Source organism: Polyodon spathula, chromosome 10, assembly GCF_017654505.1.
Source record: "Polyodon spathula isolate WHYD16114869_AA chromosome 10, ASM1765450v1, whole genome shotgun sequence".
Lineage (NCBI taxonomy): Eukaryota > Metazoa > Chordata > Actinopteri > Acipenseriformes > Polyodontidae > Polyodon > Polyodon spathula.
Window position 1 is genome coordinate 44,288,155 of NC_054543.1, and position 16,370 is coordinate 44,304,524.

The window sequence follows — 16,370 nt, forward strand, 5'->3', positions numbered from 1 at the left end:
CAGTAAATCAGATGCTTCACCACAGCAGATCTAGTTAACTAGTTAAAGGGTACATAAGGACCTTTTTATTTGACTGTGTTACATGTTCCTATGGGTTGCTACAACTGTTGAGGTAAGGTGTGTGTGGGAAGACATTTTGAGGCAGGGAATGCAATTTAAAACATTTAAAAAAGTGGTCAAAATGTTTAAAAAAAAAAAAAAAAAAAAACAACAACAACAATTTAAATTACTCACCCTAGCTGACTGACACTACCAGCCTGTCTCCTCTTTGTCATGGTAGAATATGCTCGATTTTACCTGAAGTTGCTTTGTGGCAGAGCAAAGCTCTGCCCTTTTTAAACTGGCAGGGATGGGGTTAATTTCCCCTACCTGCCTGGGTTTATTATGTTCAGGTGGCTGGGGTTGATTAGTTGATTAGGTTAATTAACGATCAATCAGCGCCCAGCCACCTGACATAAAAGGAGGCCTCTGCTTCTCATTTGGGAGAGGGAGCTGAGGAAGGAGGTTGGTGGTTTGTTTGTATGTTTGAAAGTTTGAATCCAGTGAAGGCATTGCCCAGCCTGGAAATTGTTGTTTTTGCTTTTTGTCTTGCTTTATTTCTGTTTGAATCCCTTTATTTTGGCCCTTGCGCCCTTTCATTTTTGTGTTTATTTATAATAAAAGTTATTTTTTTGAACTACAGACTGTCTCTGGGCCTCTATCCACTCGCCAGCCTGCCACATTTGGTGTCAGCAGTGGGATAGCACCACCTAGAGGCTCAGAGCAGTATTTTATTTATTTTTTTGAATTTTTGGGATTATTATTTTTTTAAAAAACATGGGAAGGAAGAGCAGACAGCGGCAAAGGCAGGACAAGCAGCAGCTGAAGAAATGTAAGCTGCTGCAGCCACCGCTGGAGGACCCGGCCAGCCTCTTCCCCTGGTGTTCCTGGTGCGGGAAGGAGGACCATCGTTGGATGCCCCTACAACCAGGCCCAGGAAGAGATGCAGTGTTCACCCCGGGCATCAGGGGCCACCCCACTACCTCCAGCACCACCACCTTCACCACTGTCCCAGGAGATCTGGGACTGGTTGATGCACCCTGAGGCAGACCTTGTCCACGACCTCCCCATAGTTATCAACACGCTGTGGCGTCGAGATGGGGAGAGGTGGGAACAGTGGCAGGAACAACACCACCCAGCGTCCTTCCCAGAGGTTGCCCTCATAGTGGTTAATTACCTGGCGGTAGACATGGGAGATGCCCCAGTCACTCCAATAAAGAGGGGTGAGCCGCCTTCCCGAGAGCCAGAGAGGGGTGAGGAGCTGCCGCCGCTCCCAGAGCCAGAGAGGGGTGAGGAGCTGCCGCCGCTCCCAGAGCCAGAGAGGGGTGAGGAGCTGCCGCCGCTCCCAGAGCCAGAGAGGGGTGAGGAGCTGCCGCCGTTCCCAGAGCCAGAGAGGGGTGAGGAGCTGCCGCCGCTCCCAGAGCCAGAGAGGGGTGAGGAGCTGCCGCCGCTCCCAGAGCCAGAGAGGGGTGAGGAGCTGCCGCCGCTCCCAGAGCCAGAGAGGGGTGAGGAGCTATGGCTCAAGGATGCCTGCCTTGCACCGCCCAGGGATGCCACACCCACTCCGCTCAGGGATGACATTTGGATCGCCTGGGGTTGCCTGCTGCTCCGCATCGCTTGGGACTGCTGGTGTCTCCTTTTTGTTTTCTAGGGTTGCCGAGGGTCCACTGCCATCGCCGCTTCCGCCGCCAGAGGGAGCCGGGCCGCCGTCGCCGTACTACCTTGGAGATCCGGGGCCCCCTAAACCAAAGAAGGCTTGGGGGGCTCCGACATCAACCCCGCCCACCACCGCTTACTAAATGTTCAAAGACAAATTAGCATGGAAGAATCTCAAGAACATAAAGTTTACAAACGAGAGGAGACCATTCGGCCCATCTTGCTCGTTTGGTTGCTTATTGATCCCAGAATCTCATCAAGCAGCTTCTTGAAGGATCCCAGGGTGTCAGCTTCAACAACATTACTAGGGAGTTGATTCCAGACCCTCACGATTCTGTTTTTAAAAAGTGCCTCCTATTTTATGTTCTAAATGCCCCTTTGTCTAATCTCTATTTGTGACCCCTGGTCCTTGTTTCTTTTTTGTTTTACTCACTAGATAACATCTTCAAAATCTTTTTGTTTTGCATAAGAATTAACTCTTTATTTTGAAGTCCTTATTTGTGGCTTACTACATTCTCAGCCAGGTCAAATTTAATGTATGTAATTATTGTCAAAAGAATAGAACTTACAAAACATTTAGTTTATTGCAAAAACTTCAGTGGACTAGACAAGCTTTTCATTGGTTACTGAAGCCACTGGAAATCAGAAGTTTCGTTCTACTCGTCGGCACTCGGCTGGCCAGATTGCTCTGAAAGCCCCCTTTTAAACAGACGTGTCTGAGCAGCTGGACAGACAGAGACAGCTGCAGGGCTCACTTTTTGATGGAAACTGTAGCATCAGCACTGTGGCCGTGGGCAGGACTGCAGTTACTAAAATCCCTTTGGCTGTTCTAACAGTGGGGGCTCTTTAACTAGCAAGTTCAAAGGGGCAATGGAGCAGCTTCAATTGCATTGGGATGAACCCATGTAAGTACTGATGGTGTTTGACTCTTGCCAGTTCATGCAGTGGGATTGAAAAGGATTGGGTTTTATCTGCAGTGCTACAGAGTTCTGTTATATAATCCCTTCCTGTTCTGCAGGTCACACCAGGAAGCATCAGCAAAACAAACAAGCACAGACCCAAATATATTCTGCTTCTGGGCTTTATCCAGTGAACTTGATGAAGTGTGGCTTTGCCTCTGTTACATTTCTGCTGTGCAACTTAAGGTATAAAAATTGAAATAGATGAAATGATAGCCATATTAGTCCCGTGATGATAGACAAAGAGAAGGAGATGTGATACATTTTATTGGACTAATTAAACAATACTTAATCACAAGCTTTCAAGACCTCAAAGGTCTCTTCTTCAGGTGAAATCTCTCCCACTTTCACCTGAAGAAAAGACCTAGAAAGCTTGTGATTAATTATTGGTTTGTCCAATAAAAGGCGATCACATCGCCTTCTCTTAAAGTATAATAATAAAATTGTCAGATTAATACAACATTGTAAACATGCTTAGAGGGGCTAAACATAGAACATAATGTAAAAACTTCTAACTGAGATGATTTTTTTTTTTTAATCGCTCAGCAAACACAACATGCGCTACTGGTGTTCACAAAGGTAGCTCGGTCAGGCCTGCTTAACAGCTGTCTAAATCCATTGATGGATTTATTCTATGATTTAACTCCTAATTATAAATTGTTAGCCTATATAGCAATAAATGCCAAGATGCCAGGTTATTTAAAAAATATGCCATTCCTAGTACTATCATGTGTCGAAACATAACTGAAATATAATTATTCTGCAAACTATAACACCCACACGCGTTTTACTTGTGTTTGTTTTCCCATTTCATGAAGCCCAGCACTTGACCGACATGGGGTGAGCAAATGCAAACCACAAAGGCAGAAAATAAAGAAAAAAAACAGTTTATTATTGACACACAAGCATAGTGAAACACTCACCAATTTCATGATTGATTCCCTCATTCGAAGCACTGGTGCTGTGAATTCTGACAGTGCGACAACGAGGCGGGAGGAAACCCATGCGTTTTTCTTCAGGGGCGTAAATGAAACACATTTACATACTGGTAATTAGATGTTTTGCTCTAATTATAAACGTACGTTGCAATATGTGAACATAAGATAATTCCATTGCTTCCCCCCCCCCCCCAAATTTAGCATATTTGTCACGTCATTGTCATGTGTTTGCAATTTGGAATGACATTTTTCTTGTTGTTTTTTTTTTGTCAGCTGGCATTTGTATGATGTTTGCGATCATTATAATGGGTTATTAAAGTTAGTTAAATCTAAGTTTCCTTATTGGTTCAGGAGCTGCTGTTCACTTTATTGGCCTGACATCGATATCTGTTACTTGGGCTAGATCAGCCAGTCTTGTGCACAGCTGGGTATTTGTCTGCACTACAGCAATCATAGTTATACAATAGCGTTTACAGTAGTTTGACTGCGCGTTACAGAACACCATTGGAAATACATGCGGACCCGACCAGCCTGGTTAATCCTGTCCAGGCAGTTTTTTAGCCTGAATGAATCGGGCTAATCAAACTCCTCTTTAGAAATGATCGATTTGGCAGTTAGCAATCAAAGTAGACGGGTATGGTGGTAGTCTGTACTGTATGTCAATTGAAATACACCAATGCAATCTGGTAATTGTATGCCAATATCAATATACATATGTGAATGGAGATTAGCTGGAAGAAAAACATAAATAAATAAATAAAAAGATTTAAAAGATGTATCATGTATACTTACCATGACTCAATTCCCAATTGCAGTGCAGTGACGTTCAGTAACACTAGATGAAACAGAATACTGTGGGCTCATATAAAGCGCTGGAACTGCTCCAAGTTAAGTGTATCGGGCTCCCCCTAGTGCCGTTCACGTTAAAAGCAAAAATCGCTTATGATTGTGGCTAATCCAATGCTGGCCACATTGATCTTATTCAGGTTATGATACCACATCACGTTAGAAACAATCGATCTAGTAAACACTGATACAAATTCAAGAACTAGTAATGTTCAACGCTATTGTTACTCGCTGGAGGACAAGTTAAATTGTGAAGCATTGCTATGAAATAAAATCCCAATTAAGCAGCCCAAAGGATGTTAATTGCTTTTAATAAAGCAAGAAGTCGATGCTTTTTCCAGGGACCTTCAGTACAGTATCAGGCAGTGTGCCCGAAAAAAATGAGTAAAGTAATAATCTACACCAACCAATTTGAAGAACAATCTTATTTAAGATGTGGTAACTATGTTTATTTAAAAAAAACACATACCAGTAGTAAAGCACTTATACCATTTTCAATAACAATCTCAAGTGGGTGGAAAAAGCATTTTAGGAAATTATATATCCATGCAAACGAATTGAAAGCATTGATAAAAAGACAAATTATTTTAGTTTGTGCTACGTTAACTTTCGAATTGTTTTAGAAGTCTGGATGAATAACCAAAATGAATGTGGAGAATGTGCTAGATTGGTGCCTTACTGATTCATGTCAAATCACACAAAAATCTGCACACTCATGTTTAATGATGTATTTGATCCCTGCATGCTTTCTTGCTAGCTAACTGAATCTGCCCACATTATGCAGGACAACCCGCATGGATGTAAACTGAATTTCAAGTTGCCCATAACTATGATTTATGTTATAAAAATAACATTAAAAAAAATCATGTGAAAAAAAGAAAGCACTCCAGCAACAGTGCAGTCAAAATTATCAAAGAAAATACATTAATAAACTGCAATTAAATAAGACTGTGCATGTCAGGCTTTATTTATTTTTATTTATTTTTTTACATATGTCCCATATATGAAACTGAATACTGTTATATCACTGAGCACAATCCCCTTAGATCTAAGGTCTGCGAGTGTGAACCTTGTGAAAGTCTGTAGGTCTTTGTGAAAGTGTCACAAGACCTGAAGTACCACAATCTTACCTGTAGCATGAAGGAGAAAACATAAATACTGGCATGCATTATATATATATATATATATATATATATATATATATATATATATATCACACAATTCACTTGCATTGTAAGTTCAATATTCCCACTGCAACATCCTATTTATTGCTCTATAATTCAACTATAACACCCACACGCGTTTTACTTGTGTTTGTTTTCCCATTTCATGAACTCCAGCACTTGACTGACATGTGGTGAGCAAATGCAAACCACAAAGACAGAAAATAAAGAAAAAAAACAGTTTATTATTGACACACAAGCATAGTGAAACACTCACCAATTTCATGATTGATTCCCTCATTCGAAGCACTGGTGCTGTGAATTCTGACAGTGCGACAACGAGGCGGGAGGAAACCCATGCGTTTTTCTTCAGGGGCGTAAATGAAACACATTTACATACTGGTAATTAGATGTTTTGCTCTAATTATAAACGTACGTTGCGATATGTGAACATAAGATAATAAGATTACTCCCCCCCCCCCTAAATTGTGCATATTTGTCACGTCATTGTCATGTGTTTGCAATTTGGAACAACATCCTATTTATTGCTCTATAATTCAAATTGTATCAGGACATTGTTGTGAACATGTTTCGCTGTTGTTTTAGATTCTGGTTTTCTTTTCGTAATACTTGCAGCTGTGCTTCATGGTGTTTCTTTCTGATTTCTCAGTTTGCACTGTACTGCTGTGTATTCCTGTAATGGACAACAGAACACACCACAGTGGAAACTCAGAACCTGAGAGGGGGCTGCATGGTTCTCTTTGGCACACTGCTGCCCCAGCTATCATGTGTCACTTTCACCATGAAGGCTTTTTAAGGTGTTCAAGACAGTTTTGGCAAGCTGCACTGATGTTTAAAGACAAACCCACAGAAATGTTACAGTGCACTTTGAAAAACAAATCTGCAGAACAATAAGCAACTTTTCATTTGTTTTAATGCATGTCTACACAAATTAAACTCTTTGATTTAGTTAATTTTTGCTACACAGGGAAATCACATAAAATATACATCCACCATATGTGGAACTGAATCTCACAACAAACAAATCATGCACAGGGTGATCCAAATTATACAATCAATTCACATACATACATAATTTAATATATATATATATATATATATATATATATATATAGACATATTTAGCATTCAATAGCTTAGCCAATTAGGCATCAGTAATGTGAAAAACCATTATCAATGGAAGTTACACAAAGACCTACATTCACAGAATGTGGAATAACTTCCTGTAACAAATGAGCATTTCTGAAGATAAAGCCTTCATCTGCCCAGCCTACTGTACCACAGGCCAGACATTATGCAAAGTTAGCTCAAGTAACATAATAGATTCTGAATTTGTTCTGTCCATAAAAAGTTTAATCAAAATATGACTAACGTTAACAGCTCTCGCCACTATAGCCGTCACATTACTCTATTAGTCAAGATAGTCTCATCTTGAATCCTGCTTTGAAGAGTCAATTTAAAGACTGTCCCTGGTTTTCGGAAAGGGCTTTTTTGTAACCCTCCCTCTGCAGTTGATTTTAAGCAACAGTCAACAGCCACAAAAAAAGAAACAGTTGCATTTAAAAAAATAACCAACTTTGTGCATTTCTTCATATTAACAACATTTAACAATGTCCAGCCTAACGAACGCTGACAATGTAGCGCTACAGACCAAATTACTGGAACACTTGTAAAGGATTTGGTTTTAAAGTTTAATCACAACAGATGTAAAAGCTCCACATGTAAACCATGTATCAATGTACAGTACACATTGCTGGGGATAAGTCTGCCCACCCGCAGACTGTTCGCTGTCATTCCAGGTTCTTGTGACAGAACACAATACAAGCAGGTACGCAAAGAAAACAAAGGTCATCAGGCTTTGAAAAGCAGAAATACCTTCCAAGTTAGTGACTTCGATCCTGGAACGGACCCCCAAAAAAGAGGAAGACAACTCTTTAATTACAATGCTGGTCATTCAAAAAAGCAAGGCCTATTTACTTTTGACGCTGCATGTTACACATGGCAATACTCAGGAGTTATTACTGACAACAAAACAGGGACAACATAGCATTACATAAAAAAAAAAGAAAAAGAAAAATACAACAAATACAACTTAAGATTGAGAGTCCAGGTCACAATACTTATTCTCCCGCTCCTCTGAACTCAAAGAATACAGAGTACAGTATAATACAGTTCTTAAAAATACATACAAAATCTTGTGGTTGGATGCCACAGTAGAGTATACTGACCATTGTTCAGTTACATTATGTTCACTCCCTTGGTCTCACAGAACTGTCTGCACATCTTTGATAGGTAAAAGGGCTTAATTTAATGATATTTTACAAGACCAGCTTCTTTCGGTATCTTTGAAGGGTTATGAGGCAGGCACAGAGTAATGCTAAATACTGTAAAGACAGAGCAATAATTACTGTTCTTCTCCAATACTTACCAAATGCTAGATCTACCCTGAGCTGAATTAAATTGGGATACACAGTTTACACAGTCCTAGTGTTCATTTCCATCTTTGGAAGGAGAGAAACAAAACAAGTTGAAAAGAACGTGTCTTGTTCTGTTAAAGTTTTTCGTTCACGGTTCTGAAGAGGGGCACGTTCATTTAGTCAGTATAATAAATAACCGTCAGACCCACTGGGGTTCACTGAAGCCTTCACAGAAAGGCAGGCAACAGAGGTTCATTCAATGAGAGGAAATCATCCATCTACGGGGTCGGCCAACGTCATCTGACTCGAAGTCTAGACATCATCCATTCCAGTCCTTGACAAAGCCTGTAAAAGGTAAACAAAAAAAACATACAACATTTGTGAGAAATAAATAAATATATATTACATATATATATCACACCATTACAATTAAGCATTAACATAACAGGCACTACCTGTTAGATAACTACAGACCAATAAGCCTGACTTATAATATATGTAAATTTATAGAAACTATAATAAGATCCAAAATTGAAAATGACCTATATGGTAACAGTATCCTGGGAGACAATTAGCATGGTTTTAGGAAAGGGAGATCACATCTAACTAACCTGCTTGATTTTTTTGAGGATGCAACATCGATAATGGATAATTGCAAAGCATATGACATGGTTTATTTAGATTTCCAGAAAGCTTTTGACAAAGTCCTGCATAAAAGATTAATTCTCAAACTGAACGCAGTAGGGATTCAAGGAAATGCATGCACATGGATTAGGGAGTGGTTAACATGTAGAAAACAGAATGTACTGATTAGAGGAGAAACCTCAGAATGGAGTGTGGTAACCAGTGGAGTACCACAGGGATCACTATTAGGTCCTCTGCTATTCCTAATCTACATTAATGATTTAGATTCTGGTAAAGTAAGCAAACTTGTTAAATTTGCAGACAACACAAAAATAGGAGGAGTGGCAAACACTGATGCAGCAGCAAAGGTCATTCAAAATTATCTAGACAGCATTCAGAACTGGGCAAACACATGGCAAATGACACTAAATAGAGAAAAGTGTAAGGTACTGCATACAGGCAATAAAAATGTGCATTATAAATACCTTATGGGAAATAATGAAATTGAAGAAGGAATCTATGAAAAAGACCTACGAGTTTGTTGACTCAAATGTCTTCATCTAGACAATGTGGGGAAGCTACAAAAGGCCAACAAAATGCTTGCATATATAGTGAAAAACTTGAATTTAAATCAAGGGAAGTAATGTTAAAACTTTATAATGCTTTAGTGAGACCTCATCTAGAATATGGTGTACAGTTCTGGTCACCTCGCTACAAAAAGGATATTTCTGCTCTAGAAAGAATGCAAAGAAGAGCGACCAGAATTATTCCAGGTTTAAAAGGACAGAAAAAAGGAGGCACTTTTTTTTTTTTTTTTTTTACACAGATAATTGTGGGAGTCTGGAACCAACCCCCAGTAATGTTGTTGAAGCTGACTCCCTGGGATCCTTCAAGAAGCTGCTTGATGAGATTCTAGGATCAATAAGCCTCCCTCCTCACGTTTGTAAACTTTCTTATGTTCTTCTTATCAAACAAATAGAAGCAGTTAATGCCTGATGTGGAGGGTGATGCTGAGCCAAGCTGATCGATTATGTAAGAAGACATTTCTGAACTATTGCCAGTAAAAAAAAAAAAAGGAATAAATCAATACTTTTTTTTTCTCCCAAGGTTACCGTGATTAAAGTAAAATTAGAAAAAACCAAGGACTATAAAACAACACTAGTTAACCAAATAGACACCCAAGATCTAGAGTGGCACAAGACCACTCACAACAAGGTTATTTATCTTCTACTAGTGTGTTGGTGGATACAGAAAGCAAACATGCCTTGTTTAGATAGATAATATGTCAGTTACGGAAAAGCCCTAATCATGCTATTTTCAGTAAACCGGTATTGTGCAACACTGATCACAATCACCAGTTGAGGAAGGTCAGACTAGTGATATTGACTTTCCCCACCAGCCAAATATACTGCTAAAAGCTTTAAGTGAATATATAACCTACACAACTTATTGCGCTTTGTGTGTGGGTGTGTGTGTGGTTTCTATTATCATACCCTTCTCCAGTAAGGGCACAACAAGCCTGAATGTGCCACTGGTGATCCTTAACAGAGGTCAGCTTCAGGTACTGGGAGATTTCAGCTACTGACATGCAGCCTTTGACATCCTGTTTGTTTGCAAATATCAGCAACCCTGCTTTTTTAAGATCCTAGAAGAGGAGAAAGATATTCATTATTACCGTCAACACATACAGTGTTAACTTTTACAACAAAAAAACCCCAATGTACAGTACCTGAGCAACCAAAGATTGTGCTTAGTATAGTATAGGGCTGGATTGAATGTTACCAAGAACACCACACCTACCTACCTCATGTGCTAACATTCTGTAGAGTTCGTCTCTTGTTACGGAAATCCTCTCTCTGTCTGTGCTGTCCACGACAACAATTACAAACTGAAAAACAAGTGAGACATTTTAATCAGACCTGAATATTCTGCTGTACTATTGTATTTTGAGTTTTTATAAAGCTCCCTAAAATGTCCTCCCCTTTTCTTTTTCCTCCTTACCTCTGTGTTTGTATAGTAGGTATTCCAAGAGGATCTAAGAGACTCCTGGCCTCCAATGTCCCACATTAGGAAATGTGTATTATTGACTACAATCTCTTCAACATTACTGCCTATGGTCGGGGACGTGTGCACCACTTCATTCATTGAACTGCAAAAAGGAAGAGTCTACAAATCAGGAGAGTGTCCTTAGGAAAGAACTCTTGAAACGTAAAATATTTTTTTAATTACTAAGACAAAAAATAGGATCTGCTGTTGGAGACAGAAGGCTTAAACATTTAAATGTTAAAGGAAAATAAAACTCTAAACGGCATAGCATTCTGCTGCTTACATGTTTAACCACAAATGTCCTATTTTATAAGCATCTTGCTTTGACTTTCAATTTGTTTATAAAAGTTGAATAAATGATTGTACCTTTATGTATTTCTTCCTCCCTAACCTCTTTACTACTGCTTTTACACTGCAGTTTTAAACACTGCTGGATTCTAGTTTCACTTGAGCTTCCTCCCTAAGCTGCTTAGTATATTACTGTGGTAAGGCAGAAGCCCTTCTGCTTTAAATAGCAACCCCATCTCTGCCAGCAATCACAGGTGTGGCCATTTGCCGATTAGGTAATTGGTGCTAATCTTACCCTGCCCCCGCCCCAAGCCACCTTTAAACTGCTACAGTATTTATAATGTCTTTAAAATTGCACTAGCAGAGTATGAACATGACAATACTTACAACTGATAGAGAATTGTCGTCTTCCCAGCATTATCCAAACCCACGATAATGACTTTGTGCTCTGAAAAAAAAAGGGGGGGGGGGGGGGGGGGGGGGGCAGAATTAGGGGTTACATTTTGTAATTACAAATGCTGTTATGGTAAACTTACTGAGCCTTTCCGCTATCTGTAATACATTTACTATGGAGATGTGTCCAAGGGGGAAATATAGGCAAATGTGTTTCTTAGTGTTCTGCCGTATATTGATACCCACTGTATATCATGATAACAAAATCCTACCACACTGAATAGGGTATGGTTTGTTTTTAGCTTTTAAAACATGTAAACATGCGAAAAAAAGCAATTACTGTTGCAGATAGCAGTAATGGCAAATGCAGGAGAAAGAAGGTTTGTTTCCAAAGCCAAACCCACAAGCTTGGTGTGGAACCATTTTGGATTTCAGCCAGATGACAACAGCAATCTGGTTAAAGGCAGATAGCACAAATGTCAAAAGTAAAGAAGTGAAAGACAAGGGCAGAAACACAACCAATTTATTTAAACATCTTTCAGATCGCCAACCCCATCCCTTTGCCAAGGACTACTTTTTCGTTGACTGTAGTTTCTTTAGTTCTTTTAGTTTAAGTGAATCCCAGTTTATTACACACTGAAATTCTGCAGTGAAAGGTGACATCCATAGAACTCATTTTATTAAATTATTTGGAAGAGCTGCTTATCACATTGTAAAATTTACGCATTGTGTTTAAAATGAAGAAATACAACGTGTGTGTAGAACTGAACAGTTGTGCTAGCCTTACACACAAATGCTATTCCCTAAAGTAGCACAATGCACATGATAGTCTAGTGTAGCATTAGAATCTGTGTTTACTTGTTTTACTTTCTACAAGACCTGAACAGTGTAGGCTATATGCATGGAGGTATTATGTTGTATGTAACTTTTTAAGAACATGATTGTTAACAAGAGGAGGTCCATTTGGCCCATCTTGCTCATTTGGTTGTTTATTGATCCAACAAGTCATTTCTTGAACCAGCATTTCTTGTGAACCAGCTTCCACAACATGGTTAGGTAGTTTATTTCAAACACTCACAACTCTGTGTAAAGAACAGTTTCATTTTTTTCATTTCTTGCTCACATTTTTAGAGCACTTCTAAGATACCCCTGTATGTAAAACTCCTGGCCTAGTTATAGAAAGTCTGCTTTAAGGGAAGTATTTGTGTTATTTTGTGTAATATATAAGAGCTTTCTTGAAATTATTTAAAGCTGGCCAAAACATCAGATTTATCTTTCTATACATAAGAAATAAAGAAAATAGTGTTAGGTGTTGCGCTTTCTTATTAGTTGTATTTGAATTTTAGTCAGTGGCAATGACCTTTGAATACACTGGAACTAGAAAAAAATAAAATAAAAAATAAAATAAAAAATCTATATAAACAGCAAGCAATCCACCATGCTGTAGCATCATTAAAAAGAAATGTGGCAACCATTTCACATGTAATGGATATAAGATCCAAAGTATGGAGATAGTATGGAATATCATGATATTGTGCATTGTATGTACCGAGGCCCTGTAAATGAGGAATCGCAGAACACTGCTGTTTTTATTGTGTGCAAAATACGAGACCACTATATCTCGCCTCTCTAAACGACATCAACAAACAGGCTAATCAGTTTCAGTTTAGAGTTCATGAACAATTTAAATGACAAAAATCCCTACATATTCTAAACACAACTGCAACTTCTTAGTATTACTGCAGTAAACTCAGCAGACAAACAAAAGGCTCAATACGTTTCACAACACAACAGACTTCTGTATTAGAATTGCGTTAAAAAGGTGTTATTTCACTGAAGAACACCCCAGTACTTGCATCACCAGGATCCTTTATCTAGTCTATTTGCCACATAAGCACATTCTAGGGATTACAGTCCTAAACAGAGCACACACCTATCAGTCCTGTTGAATGGAAATGGCAGCTAATTTAATGGGAAGGCACACAAAAACATTTCTTTAACATTTTATCAAGGTACAGCAAACAGGTGTTTTTTGGGTTTGTTTTTTTTTGTTTTTTTTATTAGAGAATTATGAAAAGTCCATAGAGAACAACGACTTCCAAAGGTGTGCAGTCCAATAAATAAAATCACTATGGACAACAAAACATGTATGTTTTTTTTTTTTTTTTTAAAAAAGAAAACAATGAAAAAAAAACTTTTTTTTTTTTTTTTTAAAGAGAAAGAAGTAAGTGGGTATTTGAGTGGGTAAGTGTGTTCATTGTGTATGTAACACATACATCTACAAGCAGGGGTGCCCAATCCTGGTCCTGGAGGGCTGATGTCTTCCTGGCTTTTGTTAGAACTGTCCCCTAAATTACTTAATTGGACCAATCAAGCACTTATTAGAAGCTTAATTGGAACAATTAACTAATTTAGGGTAAAGTTGGAACAAAAGCCAGGAGTACATCGGCCCTCCAGGACCAGGATTGGGCACCCCTGATCTAAAGACGATGAAATGATTTTGAAATACATTTTAAAGCTTCCGCTATACAGTGTTGCAAACAGTGACAACCCTCAGTTCAGCTACAGAAAGTGAGTGCTGGGACAGCACAGAAAAGAGCCCTATGAAAGAACGTGGGCCGGTATGCAATTCCCTTTTGAAAACTGTCATGTGAAAAGAGCAGACACAACATGCAATGCTTTACAGATTTATCATGGTCACTGCTGAAGAGGTTGACTCCAAGCACAAACAAGCTGTTGTCCCAGCTAAAGACCATTTAGAAAAACAAATGTACTCAGTCACAATATAAAATATTTATGTACAAAAAAAAAAAAAATGATGAAACTAAATGATGCAGTATCAGCAAAAAAGAGGTCCATGTGTTAGATCTAATAAATCTTCTCTCTTTCAAGTTGGTTGCTCACAGAGCGCTACAGAACATACTAAACATACTGTCCAGCCGAATATACCAAGGAAATTGGATCATAACTCAGATCATGCCTCGAGACTATCATGTCGGAGTCCACAGTTGGCCTAGATGTAAGGCTACAGCAAATCTAGTGAGGCTCTACATCATTCATAATGAATGAATACATATCAGATGCACTCTACAAAGCTAACAAACAAACATTAGCTGCAGGGAAAGGATTCGGTAACACACACAGGAATAACCACCAGAAGATTCCTGTGAAACACTGTCTTATTTTATTCAATGACAAAGAGCAGCCCTATAGACAATACACCCCAGTACCCTCCAAAAGAACAGTAAATGTAATGAGAATACATGCATAGTTACTGTCACTTCTGGGGTAATTCTAAACATTTGTGACATACAATGCAATAAGGATTACATTAGGGCACCAATATAGACAGACTGTTTTGAAGTCACTTCCCTTACAGGCATCCAGTAGTAAAATAACGTGTGTTCCTTTGAAAGACTTGCTGTCATTTCACTTTCATGCAATTTGTAAAGTTAATTCGTTGGCTTACTGCATTCACTTCTGAAACTCAACATGACATCCCAATTATTTATCTGAAATCGAATAGATTTTCGTGTTTACTGTCAAATCAATTATTTTGCTTATAAGTCACTAATTAGATACACATTAATGTGTCACTTTTGCATGAAACAAACATACTACATTAGGGTATTCTTTTCTTTAATTACATTTATTAGAAATAAGTACTTAAGCCAACCATAACTTAATGCTTCACTGTTTTTTCCCCCTGAAATAAGTGTCCCTTTTAGGTGCCAACATTTCTGCTGCTAGGCACTGTTTTGAACGCTCACAGCTGGGAAAAAGCACAGCTGGACTTCAACATTTAGAGAAGTCTACGTTAACGCGTGTTATTTGCAGAAAGCACATTATTGCTTACAAAGAATACGTAACAAAAACTACTTTAAAAATACATTTTAAAAAATTAATAAATAAACTGAACTTTGCAATTGTCCGTGTCCTGGACTTCAAAAACAATACCGTTATGCATCTGTGCATTTGACATCATTTTTTTTTTTTTTTTCGTAAAACATCAAATATAGCAGTAAATGAATACAGCGTTGCCGTATTCCTCGTTTTCACATATTAATACCGTCACACCATCTCCCAGTGTCAAGTACCAGTAATATACAATAATAACATAACAAGCTGCTCAAATAATCCGCCTCCATTTGGTTTGAGGAGAGGAAACCCTCCAAACCACCCTCGACCTGGACAGGGGAATGTACTCCCCGTCATGAACATAAAGAATGCGGATCGGCTAAAAGCAAACGGGTAGCAACCGAATACAAAAACAAACCACGTCTCGACTCTACCTTGATGGTTAAACAGCCTCCACAGTTTGGTGAACAGGATTCCCATATCTGATTGCAGGGGCCTCGGCCAGCGTGTAATCAGCTAACACGGTCCCTACACGAACACTACTGCAGCTCTGTCAAAACGCACAGCACCTGCGAAACGGACAAGCTGGCACGACTTTACAGCACACCGGACACTGAACACAACACCGCCATAGAAAACTGCGACTCTTCCACTATTTATCCTGGGCCATGTCTACCGTGTTTGACGTGCTAAACTGAATAAATGAACCCCCTCAGACTCCACTTCCAGCTCCCCTTTCACTCCGGCGATACAAACAGTGCGGCTCCGACGCAGCGTCACTGAGGCGGGCAGAGTCAGCGACACGGGCATGCGCACTCCTCCGGTGGCGCCGGAAATTGCGTATTGAATGTTGGGGTGGCTACTGTATTTGATTGGTCTTGAAACGAATCAAACCAGTTTTTATTGACACAACAAGTTGTATTATTATTTATTTCTATTCATGTATTATTATTTATTTATTTATTTTACCAAAGACGGTCTGGCCTGGCCTGGCCGCACAATTCCCTAAGTGTTATGTTATATTGTTCCACCAGCACGACAGTTAACCAGAGTTGCAATGTTGCGTGTTACGGTTGTGAATCAATTATTTTGTATTTGTATTTTACATGGCATGAACCGAGA

At 39.1% G+C, this 16,370-nt stretch overlaps 1 protein-coding gene across 2 annotated transcripts in view; it reads right to left on the reverse strand.

The window, feature by feature from the left end:
• Nucleotides 1-6,518: 6,518 nt before the first annotated feature.
• LOC121322388 (ADP-ribosylation factor-like protein 5A) overlaps nucleotides 6,519-16,370 on the reverse strand; it is a 10,378-nt gene continuing 526 nt past the window's right edge. The window contains exons 1-6 of one of the 2 annotated variants that reach the window (XM_041262279.1): nucleotides 15,683-16,040; nucleotides 11,385-11,445; nucleotides 10,665-10,812; nucleotides 10,468-10,551; nucleotides 10,157-10,308; nucleotides 6,519-8,384 (exon numbers count right to left, since the gene is read on the reverse strand). In XM_041262279.1, coding sequence (XP_041118213.1) covers nucleotides 8,336-8,384; nucleotides 10,157-10,308; nucleotides 10,468-10,551; nucleotides 10,665-10,812; nucleotides 11,385-11,445; nucleotides 15,683-15,728 — 540 coding nt within the window. In that variant the 5' untranslated portion in view covers nucleotides 15,729-16,040 and the 3' untranslated portion in view covers nucleotides 6,519-8,335. Of the gene's footprint in view, nucleotides 8,385-10,156; nucleotides 10,309-10,467; nucleotides 10,552-10,664; nucleotides 10,813-11,384; nucleotides 11,446-15,682; nucleotides 16,041-16,370 lie in introns of those variants that run through there. The other variant, XM_041262280.1, reaches the window with a different exon arrangement.